Below are 21,474 nucleotides of genomic sequence, written 5' to 3'. Positions count from 1 at the left end.
ACAAAAGCTGCCACACATTTGTCATTTTTAATTAAATCATCGGTGTACAGGTTCAGAACATATTCATAATCACGACCCTTTGCCATGTGGTAGAGAAAGAACACACAATGTTGCCCGCAGGTATCTGATGAAAAATCTTGGACTTGTATGGTAGAATATCGAACGATTCTAGAATTTAGTTTTAGAAAATCTTTAATTATCGACGGGAAACGGATGTCGTCAGGTTTGTTCCCGAAGCTGTCAAAAAACATTGATACTCCATCCTCGTTTATGTAGATGGCTAGCCAGTGTTCCCCCACATGATCTGACCCCTTTGAATTAAATATTACTGATGCTGGTAATTTACTTAAAGGTGTTTGTGGTAAATAGTCGCAAGGGAGGACACCGAGAAAATGGGTGTTGCATGAAATCTTATCCATGATCCGCGTAAGCTGTATTGTGTTCATTATTTATTAATAGTAATCAACTAAGACCTGTCGACGGTTTGATACTTCCACAAGCGATTCAAATGTAGAATAGAGAATAAAATTAACCGTATGGGGTAGTGGCTGTCTGAATCGCGCTTCAAGCCTAATATTCCCAGATTTTATAAGTGACACATGCTGTCCACATTCCTCATCTGGTGAAATATTAAACGCATAAAGTGTGTATCCGTGCAAAAACTCCTCTCTATCAATAGACAGCGCTTGGTTTTTGAGATGTTTTCCAGAAGCCAATGCTAATTGGTAGAACTCACGCACTGCGGAGCCAGTCGCATAATTAGGTTGCAGGGGTTTTGCTGGGAATTGTTGCCCATCCACATAAATAGATAAAAATTCTAAGTCATAATTTTTAAACGCAAATGGATTTTTTTTATATGACCCTGTGAAGGCATCGTTATCGACCATAGCTAGCACAATAGATTTAGGTAGAGTTCCTAAGAATAAGTTTTCTTGATTGCATACTCGAGAGCCTGGTGGAATTGAGAAGTTTTTTACACAAACTCTGTCAATGGGGTACTTAGCGGTGGTTGAGAGCAGAGCTTGTGCATGTCCTAACCTCACGGCGGGTGAGACACTCACTTTTTTCACAAATAGTGAGGCCGACACAATGTTTAGTTTATAGGCGACATCATCGCTCCTCATCAGGCAGAATTCGTCTTTACCCCTAGTCATGCGTATTTTAATGTCAATTCCATTAAGCATCAGTTTTTCTTGAAAGAAGATATCGCTGTGAATGGGTGCAAGTAGTTCGACAACATTACTGGCATTGGTAAAGGCAGCTCTCTTTGTCAGACCGTGATTTCCTCCGGCGGGGTCTGCAGCGTCCATGTGACCGGCTCTATCTTTATAGAATAATCCAGCAGAGAAAACTGTTTCCAGGGTGTGTTTATCATAATTAAGAAGACACTCAATAAGACAGCGATAAGGATGCGTGTTCGTACTCTGTGATATCAAACGATCCCCCAACGACACGTCAACTTGTGAAAATATTGTCGCTCCTGCATAGTTGATAAGCCCCACCGGGGCCCCGTCTGCAATATCTGTACCGTTAGGATTAGTAATTTTGACCCGCAGAAATAACAATGTGTTGTTTAGGTCGATGTAATCCTCCCCAGTCCCTGCAATGAAAAACTCCAAAGGTGCTGTGTCTGAAATGGCCGATAATGGGGGTACCTCTATATAGGCATTTTTTTCAATAGCAGTTTGCGTCAGAGGTACTGTGAATAGGTCGAGTTCAGATTTAATACATTCTTCCGACATATTGTGTATTAACGCCATGATCTAGAATATTGTTTTGACAGATCTCTTCGACTTAACACGTTTCGTTGTCTCCTTGCGCTTGCGTTTTATGACTGAGGTCTTTTTAGGTGAGCGTTTTCTTTTCTTTTGTGTCTGACCACTCCTTCTGGCCCCCGGAGGTCTAGAGGATCTTTTGCGAGACATCACCATTAGCCCAGACCCCTCTTGAGCGTTATTGTTGTTAAACGATCGTGTTAGTGTATTGGTAACAACGTCACTTAGTATGTTTTTTGCAGCTGATTTAAGATGCGGCTTCGCAATGCTGAATCCTTGTCTTAGTAACGGGATTGTCATACGAAAAAGCTTTCTCAGCATCCCGCCAAAACCTCCGCCGTACATAACTCCGCCCCCTGCATAGCCAGGGAGCCCATTACCCGCTTGGTTTTGATAGTACGTTATGTATCGCTCTGGATCCATTTTGTAAGTACACGGGTATGGCATTATTTATTTTTAAAAAAAACCCCTGTTTCACGGGTCTGAAATGTAGCTTCGCGCACACTTTTCCGTAAGTAAACCGTATAGTCTGATTCTGATCGTCTTTTACCTCTATGGCTATCTCTGTGATAGACTCTTTATTGATCGGTACGTAATGTACCTTATCGTATCTAACGTTGACAATCTTATTATTCTCACCCTCTATATGCACACAGCCCAGTAGTGGGACGAACGCATCGCCAACTGATTGGTATTCAATGATATCTGTGTATATATACAAGGTGTAGAAACCTGCGTTTATGTCAGCTTGATACGGGGCATATGTCACCGGTGCGGTTCTACCACTACCGTTGTCTTTGTTAGACTGATTTACAGATTCTATAGCTACCCCAGGCTTTAGCCCCAATATGACAGCCAGCTTCCCATAAAATGTCAGCAACGTCTTCGGCGGGGCCTTTAGAAAGACTCTGTTTTTTATATGATCGTACCCAAGTGTCACGCCTGGAGGTAGAGTTGTGTTTATTTCTCTAATCAGAAATAGAACATCATCGTAATAACCGGCCTTAAGCGTGTTACATAGTTTTGGTATACTTTGAGTACCATTGTTGATCTGAATCTTAATCCCATCACCAACAGCGTACCGTTCAGAGACTTCTTCCTCATCATCTTTCTGCATGTTTTGACTGGTTGTAATAATATATGCACCATCTTCCTCTGGAAATGTGTACCACGATATAGGGTATTCAAATTCAACCAAACCAACCTCCCATTGTCCTTTTAGGTTTATAGTTCTTGCCAGCATAGTTCTATAACTGGAAATAGTGTTTTCCGGATAAACAGATAACGATGCATTGCAGGGGAGTGTCAAATAAAAACCACCTTCAGACATGATTGTTTTTAAACGAATGAGTACACATCTATGTCTGGTTTCTTTTATGGTATCTGTACATCTACCACATCTTTCTCATCTACCCATGTATTGAATTTTGAAGGCCATCCGAGCCACTGAACCAAAACCTTTGTTGATCGTCCTTGTCGCTTCCTATCCAAAATTTTTTCTATTTTAAAAGTTTTGTTCTTGTTCACATATATTTTTTGTAATTCCTCCTCATAAAAAACTCCATCAATAACATCTCCATCATAATCACAGAGTCTATAGACAGGCGGAACTCGCGGGATACATGTTTTTACCGTGAAAAACTCTTCTGTGTAGTTTTTCTCATATCCTTTTGCAAACGGGCCCCTTACTTTAGAGATTCTGACTGTGTCACCAGTCTTATACTTAAAAATAGGGTTGGTACTGTGCGAAACCTTGGACCCATATAGGTTATGTAGCACCGTGGGTACGTTTTCTTTGCAAACATCGATTGGCCTCATCTTGATGCTTCTGTGATAGCTTGCATTGTATCCATCCGTGATGTCCTGAAGTATGTCAATGTATCTTCTAGAGTTTGTAGCTGTTAAATATCGAAACATTTTTGCTTTATAACTTCGATGGAAGCGTTCAATAATGTTTGCTTTAAGCTCGGTGTCTGCTGCAAAATGTGTAATGTTGTACTTTTTTATTATATTTTGAAATTGTTTGTTAAAAAACTCTTTTCCTTTATCCGTCTGTAATTTCTGTGGTACACGCCCCTCTTTCAATATAGATTCAAAGGCCTTAGCCACCTCTACCCCACTCTTGTTTTTTAACACTCGCACCCATGCATATTTACTGAACACATCTATGCATGTCAACAGAAAATGGTTGTTGTCATTTTCCTTGGCATATGCTGACATGTCTACTAGATCTGCTTGGAACTGCATGTCGATGCCATAGACAAAAACTCTGTTCCTTTTGTATTTTAGGGGTGCTGTCCTGTGTAGTGTGTAAGCATCCTCGCCAGCTAGCCAGTCTGAAATCTGTTTATCAGTTAACCGAATACCTGTTTCCTTTAAAACGGCATCTTTTAATCGTTTTTTACCCCCTAAAGAACCAGGGTTAGAAGGGGTATAGTAAATCTTTTTCAGTATCTCTTCGGACATGTCACTTCAGAGGTTACAAAAGAATAACACATAAGAGTTTAAGTGTATTGGTTTTTATTTATCAAAAGTAACTCAAAATAATCCAACATTTTCAAACATCATCAATGTACTGAAGAAACTTTACACACATTACAACATTTTTCTCAATCATGTAACCAACCAGCGTATCAATAATCTCACATACAATTGTCTGGTCATTTGTTGAAACCAACACCACACATAGATCTGTTACATATGTACACAGACACAAAATGTCAGCAATTCTAATCCTACTACCACATTCAGTCATTAGGTCTAGTATTTTCTTGATGGTCACAGAAATTGGGTCACCCGTACTAACACACATACGCATCACATCATTCCAATCATTTGACATAGCTCTTACAATGGCCATTTGTTTTTTGAGGTTTGTAAAACGTTTGGCATCAACACCGCATTCGTTTACCGGTAAGGATACATCAGGATTGTCATTAATGATCATGTACAACAAGTTAATCATTTCACATCTAATATTTTGTTTAAACATAGTTTTTGTCAGAGCGTTAACACAACATGTATTTCCCATGGCACTGTTATAGTTATACCGTTTGTGGGCCACCCTTCCAACTGTCCACAGCGTCATAGACAATCTGTTCGCTGTTCACATCCACAAGTTTTTCTCTGACCTGGCGAAGCTTCTCCACAATGTAGACCTCGTCACGTAGTTCACACAGAATGGCATCCACCGATCCCTGAATCCTCTGTGGATTAACCCTTAAACCGAATCGGTTCAGTGCTCGAGCTATAATGTGCTTTAGCTCCGGTTTTATCAGATTACGTGACAGTTCCTCAAAGTATGCATCGAAGAAATAAGCGTTGGGTTCAAACAAACATGAGTGTCTAAGTTGACTGGGATGTTCCACCTCACAGCCCATACAAAGTTCTTTCAGCTTTTTGTTGATAAGGTGTTCCAGTATGACCACGACTGTTGCTTTTATAATTTTAAAACCGTCAGAATGGATACATCCGTCTGTATCATCAATTCCAGCATAGGCCGCAGCTCCTGCTATCGCCCCGGCGCTGCCGTACGGCGTTGTGAGAAAGGTAAGGTTGTGATAACCCAGTTCCATGCAGAATTTGTCCAACCATTTGTTGTTGTTAGTTTGTGGGAGGGTCTCCATAGGTACGGCGTTGTCATCAGGCATCGCTGGTAGGGTTTCTGGGGTATTGCTGTAGCAGCAGGTCGATGATGGTTCTTGAGACATGGTAGAGTTGAATGTTGTGAGCACCCCATTCTTAGGTATTTAATGTCTGTAATATGTGGGTGGAGATAAGAGACGGTCTGGGGTGTCGGGAACGCCCTGTTCAGGATGGAATAATTGCACCTTTACAGACTTGTAGCGATCATACATGTCACACCATCTGAACATCTTGTCAATACATGTAAAAACGTCATCGATAATATGGATATCTTTCCACTGAAACAAAAACCTCATCTCATAGTGCATGTAGTGTTCAGATTCAGGAATAGGCCACGTGCGCTCGTTGATCTTTGTCTTGTCCTCGCAGTAAAAAATGTAAACACAGTCATCTGGTAATTTTTTACTGTGATCCCCAACCACACGAAATCTTTTGCCAGGAATTATGCTGTCCCACTCTGCAATGTATAATGGTTGATCACCACAATCATTCAGATCTCTCCAAACATTGTTGTGGAATAACCACCAGTCTTCGGCCGGGAAAATCAGACAGGGTTCCTGCGATGTAAAATCGTCTTCTATATCCACAGCGTAGAGTTTCACGGTCCGCGTCACTTTGTCAAACACATATCTTCCCATACGGTTACCAGACATTGAGAAATCACGAGAGACCTTGTTCATATCTTCATGGAGAAACTTTGTTAAGCTAACTCTTTGTTTTTTCCTCGGCGCAAAAATCAGGTCCTTTCTCATTTCAACAGGTCCTCTTGTCGGTGAAATACACATGACCCTTCTACCGTTTTTAGGAGTTTTTGGAGCAGCAGTAGCCATTGCAAAACGTGAGCACAGAACGTCTTCTATGTTTAATTACTATATTCTAAACCGTATTTAAAACCTTTCAGGGTTGTAGGTGGGGTCTTAGGTGTTAGCAAAAGGTCTGGAAGAAGCAAACACCATAAAACACCAGGGAAGCGGATGAGATAAAACATCATAAAACCACTCAGAAATACAATTAAAGTCAAATCTAACATCTGTTTTTGATCTTTTGATTTACACAAACACTGTCATGTCACTCAGAGCTGACAGACCCTGGTCACATGGCAGTCAGAGTGACAGACAGGTCATAAACACATAAATTCACTCATAAATCTAAGCATACACACACTAGACATGTGTCTAACTGTCCATCAACAATGACAGAGTCAGAAATACGCTCATAAATCCAGTCATAAATCAAGAAACTGGCTCACACACAGACCGCCCCAGGAAAGGAAGACCAAGAGTCAACTGTTAAGAGGAGACTGTGTGAATCAGGCCTTCATGGTAGAATATCTGCTAGAATATCTGAAACCACTGCTAAGGAGAGGCAACAAGCAGAAGAGACTTGTTTGGGCTAAAGAACACAAGGAATGGACATTAGACCAGTGGAAATCTGTGCTTTGGTCTGATGAGTCCAAATTTGAGATCTTTGGTTCCAACCACCGTGTCTTTGTGCGATGCAGAAAAGGTGAACGGATGGACTCTACATGCCTGGTTCCCACCGTGAAGCATAGAGGAGGTGTGATGGTGTGGGGGTGCTTTGCTGGTGACACTGTTGGGGATTTATTCAAAATTGAAGGCATACTGAACCAGCGTGGCTACCACAGCATCTTGCAGCGGCATGCTATTCCATCCGGTTTGCGTTTAGTTGGACTATCATTTATTTTTCAACAGGACAATGACCCCAAACACACCTCCAGGCTGTGTAAGGGCTATTTGACCAAGAAGGAGAGTGATGGGGTGCTGCGCCAGATGACCTGGCCTCCACAGTCACCGGACCTGAACCCAATCGAGATGGTTTGGGGTGAGCTGGACCGCAGAGTGAAGGCAAAAGGGCCAACAAGTGCTAAGCATCTCTGGGAACTCCTTCAAGACTGTTGGAAGACCATTTCAGGTGACTACCTCTTGAAGCTCATCAAGAGAATGCCAAGAGTGTGCAAAGCAGTAATCAAAGCAAAAGGTGGCTACTTTGAAGAACCTAGAATATGACATTTTCAGTTGTTTCACACTTTTTTTGTTATGTATATAATTCCACATGTGTTAATTCATAGTTTTGATGCCTTCAGTGTGAATCTACAATTTTCATAGTCATGAAAATAAAGAAAACTCTTTGAATGAGAAGGTGTGTCCAAACTTTTGGTCTGTACTATATATATATATATATATATATATATTATTACAGATGCTCCTGATATTAACATGCTCACAGATGTTTTTCTTATGTTGTTTGTTTTTTAGTGAGCTGATACCTGCACAACAGATGAATCCTGCTGTCTTTCAAACTGAGAGCGCTGTACTAACATCAGGTGTTCAACTACACATTCTAGTTCCTTGACTACTGATGATGAGTTTAGATCAGGGTGTTCAATTGTGTGTATTTGACCTTCATTATGTATATTTTGATGATACAGTGTTGTAAATAAAATACAAACAATCTAAAACTCCATTCTTTGAATCTTTCATTGTTTCTTACCTGACAGTCACAGTGTCATTGATTGGCCATTAGGGAGGGCTCTTTGTCTCTCAGGTGTGAATTGCTAAATATTCATGGGTCATTGCCACTCCACAACGGCACGCTGCTGGCGCCAACAACATATTAGTAAATTTTGAAATTAAGTGAAATTAATAAATGCTTTAGAAATATTGTTGACTTTTAGTTAATAATGTAGTTAAATGGAACCTTATTGTGAAATGCTATAATGATTTTATATAGTAAACTGATGATTGAAAATGGGATGTTTTTTTTTTTTTTTCTAATGAACACTTTGAAAGGCCATGACCTTCTAAATGTAGAACCCAACATATAAGCTATTTGTTTAATATCATGCAAATTTTACTCTTAAAAGGTATAAAATGAATGAATCAAAGATGTTTCTCTCTGTTTCAGGTTTAATTTGGCTTACGTTAATGACAGTGATGTTGGACTGAAGACAGATCTGATAACCATCAACCCCAGTCAGATTCAGAGAGAGTCAGTATCCACACATACACACACACACACACACACACACACACACACATGTTTGTTTTTGTGAATTGTGGGGACTTTCCATAGACTTCTATAGTTTTTATACTGACCAAACGATATTGTCTATCCCCTAACCCAACCCTAACCCTAAACCTAGCCCTCACAGAAAACATGTTTGCATCGTTACACTTTCAGATAAACATCATTTACTATTTCTAATAATTTTTTAACATTGTGGGGACCGCAGGCCGGTCCCCACAATGTCAAAAATTTCAGGTTTTACTATCCTTGTGGGGACATTTGGTCCCCACAATGTAGCAAAAACAAGTACACACACACACACACACACACACACACACACGTCATGTTTGCAACACACGTATGCTGGCATACAGTAATTTTTTTTCAGTGCAATAGTGTTTATTAGAAACTGTGTGTCTGTAGATTCAAAAACCTTCAGAAGAATCCGGATCCGCTGGTGGAGCGGGTCAGTGTGTACGGGAACGCCTCCCCTCGCTATGCCCGCCTTTGCCTACACCTTCTGCACTGCACTATCAGTCAGCGTTCTCAAAGTCCTCCATCCAGTCAGACCTCAGCAGCCGGTGGTGTTCTTCAGCCCCACTTACTTGAGGACACTGGACCGTTTCTGGAAGGGCCGTGGCCTGAAGGAGGTCCGCCTTTCCAGTGGGTTTATACTAATTAGCACGGCACTGGAACTGTGTGAGAATGTGCACGTGTATGGATTTTGGCCGTTCAGCAACGACTTGCAGGACAATCCCGTTCCGTACCATTATTACGACCAGTTGAGTCCGCACCACTACATGCACGCAATGCCGAAGGAGTTTGTGCGGCTTCTGCAGCTCCACAGCAAGGGGGCGCTGACACTGCACCTGCAGCCCTGCTCCTCAGACAACTTCTGACATCTGTACGCACTGTCCAAAATCACCTCGCATAACCTTATAAATGCACTATTTGGGTCTGAAACTGTTGTGGACATTATCGAGTGCACTCCATCCAGTAATGCACTGCTACATGGATAGAAAATACAATGTGAGGGTCACGCTGCGTATCCGCAGAAAACGGCTCAGCTGAACAATCGGTTGTTAAACAACAGTGAAATCCACGAAACAGCCTCACAGCCTTGTTTTCATTCTTGTCAAAAATTAAAAATGTTATCTTGAAAGTCTATACCCTAAACGTTTGATTATTTATGTGTGAATTAATTTCGCGACCCACAAATGCTCTTCACTGCTTGATCACCAGTTGCGAGATCCATTTCTTCCATTATGTTATTTTTCTAAACGGCTTACCGAGAACTTCACATCAGATTTGTCCTCAGGACCACTATCACACGAGCAGATGACCGCTGTGTCACAACAGAGCTCAGACCGGTAATACAGATGCTACTGTAAAGTGCTTTGTTGTGTCAGAACATTAGCGTTTAACATTTTGTTGCCATTGTTTAAAGCATGTAAAAATCATATTTTGTATTGCACTGTAAAAAAATGTTCTAAAAATATTGTTAATGCAGTTAGGGTATGTCACAACTCCCATCTCATTTTGTCCTCCAACTTCCTACATCGCTGCAGAAGTACCGACCCAGTGTTTACAAAGTGAACGTACAAAGGTGGTCAAACATCCTTTACAAAAAAAGGTAAAACAGCGATGGAGGACAGTTTTGAAGTTGGAGGAGAAAATGAGATGGGAGGGTTTTTTTTGACTGTGTTAAACCGTGTTAAACTGTTATTTTTAAATAACCAGTTGTTTCACTAGATAAGACTCTTCTTCCTCGGCTGGGATCATTTAGAGCCCTTTGAGGCTGCATTTAAACTACATTTTGGAAGTTTAAACTCACAGGTCCACATTATGGAGAAAAATCGTCTCGTTACAACTGTAACCCTCGTTCCCTGAAGGAGGGAACGGAGACGTTACGTCAATACTGACGTATTTGGGGTCTCCCTTGGGAGCCCAATCACCTCCGATCTTTAGAAGAAAGGGCCAATGAGAATTGGCCAGTGGAATTTGCATGCCACGCCACACCCCCGTACATACGGGTATATAAGATGGCGGCATGCAACCACTCACTCAGGTTTCTGCTGAGGAGCCGAACCACAGGCATCTCCAGCGTAGTTCAGGGTTGTGGCAAGAGGGACGCAACGTCTCCGTTCCCTCCTTCAGGGAACGAGGGTTACAGTTGTAACCGAGACGTTCCCCTTCAGTCGTTCTCTACGACGTTACGTCAATACTGACGTATTTGGGGTCCCAATGGAAAATGCCACAAGCCTGAACCACGTTACGTCATTGAGGACAAATGTTAACAAGCAAGCGTGTCAAAGCAAGTGTGCTCAATGCGTAACCTGCCCAGCGCCCTGGGGGCCAGCAGACGGGGCCCCACAGAGATGCAATAGGATAGCATATCGCTGGTAATAACAACATACTGCAATAAAGATATAATGTCCTTAAAGGTTAGAGGAACACTATGACAAATCGTGGAGATATAAAACAATGTAAGCCACATCTGGAGGCGAAGGAAACCCGCTACCAGAACAGTAACGAACTACTCCGCGTAGTTCGAACTGGCGGGCACGGAGGACCCAGGGTTCACGATAAGGGAACCACAGAGGAAAGCGCACTGATCCCAGCGGAATGGCGCTGCAAGCCGACACCGAGCCGTCCTCCCGAAACCTGAGATTTTTACCTTAAAACTCGGGAGGAAACAGGCTCCACGCGGAGATTGTAAAATCTCGCGAAGGTGTTGGGTGTCGCCCAGCCCGCAGCTCTGCAAATGTCCGCTAGAGAGGTGCCGTGCGCTAAAGCCCAGGAGGAGGCGACGCTCTGGGTGGAGTGGGCTCGAACTCCTAGGGAGCACGGCTCACCCTGGCACTGATACGCCAGGGTGATGGCATCTACCACCCAATGGGCCAACCTCTGTTTGGAGACAGCATTCCCCTTCTGCTGTCCCCCAAAGCAGACAAAGAGCTGCTCAGAGCGTCTAAAGCTCCGGGTGCGGTCCACGTAAATGCGAAGTTCCCGCACGGGACACAGCAACCCTAAGGCCGGGTCTGCCTCCTCCGACGGCAGCGCTTGCAGGTTCACCACCTGATCTCGAAAGGGAGTGGTGGGAACCTTGGGCACATAACCAGGCCGGGGTCTCAGGCGAACGTGAGAATTAGCCGGGACCAAACTCAAGGCACAATTCGCTGACAGAGAAAGCGTGCAGGTCCCCCACCCTCTTGATGGACATGAGCGCGATCAGGAGCGACATCTTTAAAGACAGATATTTGAGCTCGAATGATGCAAGCGGCTCAAAGGGATCTCTGCGATGGCCCGCAAGGACCACCGAGAGATCCCAAGAGGGGATAAGGTGCACCTCCTCGCACCTCTCAGGAACCTGACGATCAGATGATGCCTTTCTAAGGGCAGGCCATCTATAGCATCATGATATGCCGCGATGGCCGCCACATAGACTTTTAAAGTGGAGGGGGACAGCCTCTGCTCCAACTTCTCTTGTAAGTATGAAAGCATCACACTGATTGAACATCTCTGAGGGTCCTCTTGACGAGAGGAACACCAGTCAACGAACAGACCCCACCTCAGCGCATAGGCCTGCCTCGTAGAGGAGGAGACATACCGACGGAAGGGCAGCCGTGAGGCAGAAGGTGACTCAACGTGGGGGAAACTATGTCCCGCCATAAAGTCAGGCCGCGAAGAGCAGCCCCAACCTTCCGCCTCAAAGGTGATTTTTCTAATCGATCCTCCCGAGTCTGAGTCTGAGGAAGCATAGCGTCGCTCAGGACTCAAGCCCGGGAATGAAGACCTAGAGATAGAGAAAATTGCTCTTTTTGTGAATGGGTGGGTACCGCCGACCCGGAGGTCAGTGGCGGCAGTGAGGAAACCAGCCCCCCGGCCCTCCCCCGAGGGAGGGGGCGCAGATGTTGACGTCTCCCGAAGAACAATCTCTCCCATCTCTAGGTCGCCCGTCTCAGGGATGTTTCGCCGACTTGCGGGGTGTTCTGGTTGAAGTAGTCCCCTGAGCAGCGGGCTGCGCACCTCCCCCACGGCCGGCTCGACGCCCCCGCCGAGGAGGGGAGCCAGCGCGCTCTTTCGGCATCTCAACGGGGCGGCGTGATGGTTCGGACTTTCGAGGGGGCTGGCCCGTCGAAGTGTTCCGAACGGTAACCGTCAGGTTGCCCTTCTTCCTCACCAGCGTGGCCACCGAGCTTGTAGAGCCCAACGAACCCGGCCGGGAAGGAGCGGAAGGGAGCCTTCTCGAACACGAGAGGCGTAACCTTAACGCCGCCATGGACACGCGTTTGCAATGAACGCACAAACCATCCACAAATGCCATCTCAGCGTGCTCTTGGCCCAGACACGTGAGACAGCAATCGTGTCCGTCAGCGGGAGTCAGAAAACTACTGCATCCAGAAGCACACGGTCAGAAAGACATATCGAATGATAAGGCATGTCACGACCGTGTAAGCTGAGAAATTGCTCTTTTAGCTGGTTGCCCAGGGAAGAACTGCGGCACAACTGTGCACTCAAGCTGGCTCTTCTCTGGAGAAGCAAAGAGGAGATGGTCGACGTCAACGGCGATCTCCTCCCACAGCCAAAGAACGTCAGATTCAGTCTTCTTTGTTTCTTCTTCTCTACAGGAACAGTGAGGCTCCGAAGTAGAAATCTGAGTGAGTGGTTGCATGCCGCCATCTTATATACCCGTATGTACGGGGGTGTGGTGTGGCATGCAAAACTCCACTCGCCAATTCTCATTGGCCTTTTCTTCTAAAGATCGGAGGTGATTGGGATCCCAAGGGAGACCCCAAATACGTCAGTATTGACGTAACGTCATAGAGAATGACTGAAGAGGAACCTGAAATAGTTTCCTCTAACATAATTTCTTTACGACTAAAGAAAGTAAGACATGAACATGTTGGATGACAAGGGGGTCTGTAAATTTTAGTTCTGGAAGTCGACATCTCCTTTTCCTTTCGGTGCAGTAAACAAACTTAAATAGCTTTTGTTGTTCTTGTCAAAGACACATCAGGAAAAATTCCATAAAATATACAAAATCAAATCATTAAAATAATGTAATTTAATTGTGAATCTGTAATTTAAAGGTTCATGAAACCCTGGACTAGTTTTTCTGAGATTTGAGCAGAGGTGTTTGTGTTGCACATCATAGATGACAATGTTAGCATCTGTTAAATTTAATTGTTGGAGAAAACGGGTTAATTTTGAGCTTTTTTTGTGCTATTTTCATCTTCCGGATTTAAAATCTACATTGTGCTGACGTCACACTTTGTGACGTGGCAATGGACTATAGTACATCGATGTCTCATAATTATTCATGAGGCAGCGTTTTCTTATCCTATAAGAAGACGCTTCGCCTAATTATTCCTGACAGTCTGTGTTGGATTTGCTGTGACAGACTCTTCAGGCTGTGAGATTGAGTACAATAACTGAGAGAAACGTTCATTATAAACACTGCAAATAAGCCATAAAAGTTAATAGAGGTGCAACAGCGCGTTCATATATATGTTTTCGATGCAGAGTGCAAGTGCCTGTGCATTTATTTGTGTTGTTAACTCAATGGGAGTGAAATGAAACTGCCTAAACTGTCTGAACCTGAAGTTGACTCTCTCTCCCCTCTTCCCCCTCCACTCCACAGCGTACCACACCCACTTTTGCAGCATTTTTCAAAACTGTGGTGAGAACTAACCAGTGCTGAAACAGGGGGTTTCATGACCCTTTAAGGTAATTTAATTTAATTTGCTAATGAGTACTGATGGGACAATAAATCGATTGGTGGATCGATTCTGAGATCATCAGAATGCATCACAATTCTCTTTGGAATGATTCTGAGCTTAGATTTGAACAGCAGATGGCGCTCTAATCTAGTTTTTTATCTGCACACTCAAACGCTCACAAAGAAGAGTGCCGAAGAGCACTTCTGCATTTGGCTGAGTCATGTAATGGACCTTTCTCACATAGCGGAAGTCGTCGTAGATGGGTAAAATCCAAGAGCAGTGAATGGGAGAGTACCACAAATATATGTGTTGCATACCCATTTGCTCAAACAGCAAAAGAAAAACTACACGATAGTGTTTTCACGACTTTCAATCAAAGGAAAAGAGAGAACAATGTCAAATTTACCACACATTCCATAGACGTGGCATTAGAACACCCTCGCATAGCGTTAACTACTTTTTTTTGTAACTTGATGAAAAGGTGACATAATGCAAAGTACAATGTTATAAATGTACATTGAAAGGATTTATGATGATGGTGACCATTGAAACGTGTCATCACAGGCTTGTGAAAAGGGTCCACTGACCATATGAGCTTCTTTAGAACTTCAGCATAATGATAAGCCAGCTCGTAAACTTCTGGTGTAGATGATTTTATATGTGCTATATATGTGACGCACAAGGCAATAAAGAATGTTTGTATATAATTCAAAGACAATTCTAAGCCAACCAGTAGCCGACTACGCCACCTGGATTTTGATACTGAGACCCAGGACTCAGTTTATTCTTTTCACCAATTTTAGTTCAATAAAACTTAACTTTCTCACTGAGGGCAAGGCACCAACACAGACACCCAAGAGGTAGATCTCATTACAAACACTTTATTTTCATAAAAAGAAAGTAAAAACAGCATAGAGGAGGAATGGTTTACGAAGAGATTGGCGGTCCATAAGCAGTCTTTAATAGGGCTGCACGATAAATCGCATGTGATTGTGAGGCGCGCTTAGTCAATGAAGCCGGTTCTTTGATTAGTAGTAAAGCTCCATCACGTGCGTTCAGCTGGAACGGCAATTAATACACAGAGCCGTAAAGCACTGACAAGCTACACAAAATCGCGCTCATAATCGAATGCGATTCATCTGTCAAATTTCGATGATTCGCCATGAAAAAGGAAGTGGTTATAACTCAGCCATACAATGTCTGATCTGCCCCAAACTTCACATGTTTGATAAGAGTCCGGTCCTGAACACATTCCAATGCTCATATTCACTTTTAGTCATAGCGCCACCTACTGGCAACAGGAAGTGCCATGCTGTACTCTGTAATGAACTCCTCCTAAAGATTTATTCAGATCAACACCAAATTTGGTCAGTCTACTCTAAAGGCCTTTGCTATGTTAAATTGTGAAGATCTTGAGTTTTCGTTAGAGGGCGTGTCCGTGGCGGCCTGACAAAGTTCAATGTTTCGCCATGGAAATAGAAGATGTTGTAACTCGGCCATAAAATGTTCAATCTGCCCCAAACTTCACACACTCGATAAGTCCTGGCCTGAATACTGATGTGAGACATCATTGTTCTGACTGAGTGAGACATCATTGTTCTGACCGGACAAACTGTAGCATTTACCGCAACCCAGACTAGCAATAGAGTGCGAATTTGTAAGATCTTTCAGTGATTAAAACCTTCTGTTATTTGCATATATATCCTATGGCTTCAGAAGACTCGGAATGCAAAATGACTCGTTTATAATGCTTTTATACTGCTTGTGTATGGTCCGTTTTGGGTAGGTTTAGGGTAGGGGTGGGGTAGGTGCTCCAATGGAAGTATATATTTATATAAAATAATTTATTTTTACAAATGCATGCAAACCATTAAATTAAGAAAAACAACCGAAAACAATGGATGACCCTGCGTGTCGAAAAATGACGCTGAAGGGGTACCCTGAGCGTCAAAAATTTAACCCAAGGGGTCCTGACCAATCATCAATATGTGACGAGTTAGGAGTGAGAACGTGTTGGCTTTAAATGCAAATGGTCGCTGCTTGCCCCACCCCTTTCTTCTCTCTGTGGAGTGACGAGCCTGTTTACTTTAGCCGCATTTACCCGCGTTTAGCCGCTAAACTTGCTAACTAGGAAAGGCAATTGCAAAGATTCATAAAAAAACCCTTATACTCACTTCTGCTGTAAGTGAAGCTGGATCACGAATGATTTGCGCGAACATAGACACATTTATGTAGATTGGGAGGCGCATTCCCTTCACAAACAAGTGTAATACACTGCATCTTCAGCGGCTCAGATGTGGGGAGTAAATGACGACCACTATGTTCAATATTATCATCCAGCTCACCTCAATCGCTCATTCGGAGATATTCTTGTCTAACTTACATCCCTGCTCTGGCATTAAAACAAGGAGGTTGGACTGTTACAGCTGATCTGAGGTAAGACGCTCATGTCAATCAACTATCGTGGGAGCGGCCTCTGTGGGTGTGACGCCACGACAACAGGCATTTGAGAATGGCTCGATTTGAAAAAGGGGATATTATTTTTACAGATTAATTAAAAACCACTGCATGGATTTTTATCATTATAGGGTAGATTTGTACATACACTGCCAACAAACAACATGTAAAAGTGAACTTCTGATCATCCGATGACCTTTGGAAAACACATGAAAATGCTAGTGTGGATCACTTTACATTGGTATTGAATTCAACTTTGACTTAAATTGCTTCTGTTGATCACCTAGCTGAACTTTGCCTGTTCCTTTCGAGTTTGAGAATGTAAGATCAACAAAAGCTTGTTGATTTTCCTGATGTAAAAAAAAGGGGGTGGACGTCTGAAAGTAAACTGTGATGACGGTTAGGGGAGGATTCACACACAACCAAATAAATATCACAGTTCACTTGTGTTTAAGATATTTTAAGGGTTACTACTGAGAGCTTTTCAGTGAACCGATGAGGAAAATGCTTTTCAAATCAGTTTTTTTCTGTTTATGTTTATGGCGTCTGGTTGGTGAGTTTAAAATTTGTTTTATGGTTTCAGTTCTTTCTGTACTAACATGTAATAAATTACTGGTTAAATTAGTCAGACTTAACATTAACTGTTATTCTCATATTGAATTCAACTGTGTTTTTTTATGTAAAATCAATTTATGTGTAAAATATTAAATAAAAAATAAATATGAAGCTCAAACACTGCAGGTGAATTTTAGTGTGACATTAAAGATTAAAATAAAAGCATTTTATTTACACTAATGACCAAAAGTGATGTCTGGAGGGAATTGGTCTGTGGTGATTGATTTTTTTGATTTTTTTTTCCAACTCTACATTTTTTGTCAACATATGAGGAAAATATTTCTTTTAGGGCGAGAATGTTAGGTTTAAAAAAAAAAAAAAAAAAAAAAAAAAAAATAATTGCAAACATTTTTTGTATTACAACTTTTCTCAAATTACAAATAGTTACATTATTTAAGTTGAATGATGATATTAATAATTGCAAACATTTTTATATACAACTTTTTTCAAATGTTATTTAAATATTAAATTATTATTTAATTTTATTTATTTTTTTTTCGAGACATTAGATCTAAAACTTGAGTTTTTACAGAGGCAATTTTATCTCATTTTGTCCATAATTCAGGGGAAAAAAAAAAACTCCAGAATTTTTTACAATATTTTGAAAAATAAAATGTTTTAAAAATCAAGAAAATTATATATAAACAAAACCCTCTGTAATAACATTCAGGTTATAGACAGGAATAAAAATGTAAAGTTTGGTGTGTGTAAGTGCTACTGAAGTGGACATTTATGGCTCAGTGTAGGAGAAAAAAATTCATTTTGAGAAAACGGCCTTTAAAAATATGGATTGTAATTGAAATCTATTGACACAAGTTCCATAAAATTTTTTTGGATGTTTTCTTTCCAATAGTCTGAAAAAAACACTTCATGAAAGGCCAAAAAGCTCAAAATCTTGACAGGTGCATGAAAATACAGCGTTTTTGCCTGCAGTGTCTCCCCTGAAATGTTTTAAATATGAGGAAAGAACAACAACAACAAAAATACTACAGCATAATCAGCGAATAATATTTTGTTGGTTCTCTCTTGTTTTTGCATGTATTCGTAAATTCTTTCTATGACAGCTTTTCCAAAAAGTATGTCCGCACAATTTGTTGTGTTTCATTGCATTATCATTAATAAAATGAATAGCCGCTTTTCCACTGTCGGGCCGAACATTTCTTAGAACGGTCAGGTACAGTTCCAGTTGTGTTTCCACCTGAGCCTGGTACGACACGGCACGATTACAAACCGTTCTCGGCCTGGAATTCTCGGCATAAATTCTCGAATAAAATTTTAGGTAAAAAAGGAATCCCAAAAACTGAAATATCTGATCATCGTCCATATTGCTGTTTACATTACAATTGCGTTACCAAGGCAAAGACTGACGCATTTGTACATTCCAAAGAGTTCCGTTATCAGCACCTCAGTGGTATTGCTTTTGTCTTTTGCTGCATAATATTATTAACCTCAAATTCAAAGATTAAAAAAAGGATTTTACTAAAGCTTCATCAAACAAACATCAAATGATTTGAAAGTTTTAATATGTGATTAACTCTGTTCTGCAGGTGCATCGGGTGGTGATGAAATGAAGTTAGTGAACATAGGAGATTCAATCACTCTAAACTCTGGTCTTACTGAAATAATGGATGATGACTGGATTCACTGGAGGTTTGAATTTGAATACACATTACTAGCTGAAATCAAAAAACAGGCAGACAGATTCAATGTATATGATGATGTACTTGATGGGAGATTCAGAGACAGACTGAAGCTAGACAAACAAACTGGATCTCTGACCATCACAAACGTAAGGATGAAACAGGCTGGACGTTATAAACTGCAGGGCAGAAGTTTGTGGAAGAGTTTCTTTATCTCTATCATTGGTGAGTTAAATTAAGTTTTATATTTTAATTGTAAGACCAAAATTCCTGATAAGGAATTTTAAGTTGTTCACAAAAACAGGTAAAAGAGATACCATGCAAACAAACCACAAAGCTACAAATCTGGAAAAGAGATCATAAAGCACGAACACAGAAAGTCATTTGACTGATCTGCTCACGACTGAATCCTTCAAACTGAAGGACCATGAATGAACGGAGCATGTGGCGCATCATCTGGGCGCGTAAAATAACGAATAATCGAAAAGTAAGAGAAAACTAAAATAATCAAATATCTACATTAATAATAAAATTAAAATTAATAATATCATTCTGCATTTAAGAGTTATTAAGTTGGCTTGAGAAACCCAAATTAGAAACATGTTAGAAACTTAGAAACATGCCAGCTAGAAACATGCTAATCATGCTAGAAACATGCTAGTAACTTGCTAATCAAGCTACAATCATGCCAACAACATGCTAGTTACATGCTAACCATGCTACAGTCATGTTAGAAACATGCTAGTAACATGCTAATCATGCTAGAAACATGCTAGTAACATGCTAGAAACATGGTACTAACATGCTAATCATGCTTGAAACATGCTAGTAACTTGCTAATCAAGCTATAATCATGCCAACAACATGCTAGTTACATGCTAACCATGCTACAGTCATGTTAGAAACATGCTAGTAACATGCTAATCATGCTAACAACATGCGAATAATTTGCTAATCAAGCTATAATCATGCCAACAACACGCTAGTTACATGCTAACCATGCTACAGTCATGTTAGAAACATGCTAGTAACATGCCAATCATGCTAGTAAAATGCTAATCATGCTAACAACATGCGAATAACTTGTTAATCATTTTAACAACATACTAGTAACTTGCTAATCATGCTAGAATCATGGTAACAACATGCTACTTACATGCTAACCATGTTAGAACCTTGGTAACAACATGCTAGTAAAATACTAATCATGATAAAATTGTGCTAGTAACATGTTAATTATGCTGGAATCATGCTAGTAACTTGTTAATTATGTTAGCAACATGCTAATAACATGCTAATCATGCTACCAACATGCTAGTAACATGCTAGCAACATGCTAATAACTTGTTAATCATCATAACAACATGCTAGTTACATGTTAATCATGTTAATAGCATGCTATCTATCTATCTATCTATCTATCTATCTATCTATCTATCATCTATCTCTGACAGACTTCATTGCCTTCAAAACATTCAAATGTTAACCTTTTAAAACTACTTTAAACGTTAAACTATTTCAGACTGAAAACCACCAAACTTCAAACTTTTTAAAGTTTTCAAACTTTTTCAAACATTTTGGTCCAGCTTTCTCAAGCCAACTTAAAGTTTGTCTTGACAAACTTTTTATCTAGTTTGACACTGACATCAGATTAAATATAGAGCTATAGTCAAATTGAAACTAAATTAATACAAATGAAGTGAACTATGCAGAAGCTCAAATAAAGGACCTTCATGCAGAATACTGTTGGTTTCAGTTGTTGGGTCAATGATTGATCCTTACTGAATCAACACAAACATACAGTTATTAATTCAAACACCATTTCTGATATTTTATATAATTCTTTTTTTTTTTCCAATTTAAACTTCAAACGTTTTACTCTAGTAAACCACAAGATATCACTCTGAATCTGTGATGAACCCTGATTTTGTTTGTTCTCTGTGTGTGTTTGATGATACAGAAGAGATACCAATGAAGGAGGGAGATTCAGTCACTCTAAACTCTGATCTTACTGAAATAACAGATGATGAGATTCAGTGGAAGTTTAGAAGAGAAAACACTTTAATAGCTAAAATCAATAAACGAGCAGATGGATTCATTGTATATGATGATGTTCTTGATGGGAGATTCAGAGACAGACTGAAGCTGGACAAACAAACTGGATCTCTGACCATCACAAACACCACAACTGAACATGCTGGAGCTTATGAACTACAGATCAACCGTATGAGCATACATTACTTTCTCGCTGTCTATGGTGAGTTAAATATTTGTTGTTTTATATTATTATTCTTTTGGAAATTACATTTCAAACTAATTACTTAAGTACACAAACATGAAGTATTTAAACAGTATTACTTTGTGACAAAACCTTTTGGTTTGTTCTGTGCCTGTTTGGTTATACAGATGAAATATCAGTGAAGGAGGGAGATTCAGTCACTCTAAACTCTGGTCGTACTGAAATAATAAAGGGAGAAGTGGCTATGTGGGTGTATATGAATGACATAACTTTCATAGCTCAAATCACACCATGGCACAACAATATCACTATATATGATGATGTTCTTGATGGGAGATTCAGAGACAGACTGC

The 21,474-nt window shown here is 40.9% G+C and overlaps 1 protein-coding gene across 1 annotated transcript; it reads left to right on the top strand.

Annotated features, from left to right (window-relative positions):
* Nucleotides 1-17,078: 17,078 nt before the first annotated feature.
* On the top strand, nucleotides 17,079-21,471 carry LOC127160957 (uncharacterized; the record flags this gene model as incomplete). Its single annotated transcript, XM_051103598.1, has 4 exons — nucleotides 17,079-17,180; nucleotides 18,790-19,107; nucleotides 20,843-21,139; nucleotides 21,289-21,471. Coding segments are annotated over exons 1-4 (856 nt in total), but the record flags the coding sequence as incomplete, so codon positions are not given.
* Between the last annotated feature and the right edge of the window lie 3 nt (nucleotides 21,472-21,474).

This window comes from Labeo rohita, unplaced genomic scaffold, assembly GCF_022985175.1.
Source record: "Labeo rohita strain BAU-BD-2019 unplaced genomic scaffold, IGBB_LRoh.1.0 scaffold_504, whole genome shotgun sequence".
NCBI classification, from domain to species: domain Eukaryota; kingdom Metazoa; phylum Chordata; class Actinopteri; order Cypriniformes; family Cyprinidae; genus Labeo; species Labeo rohita.
This window is presented reverse-complemented; position numbering and strand designations above follow the sequence as displayed.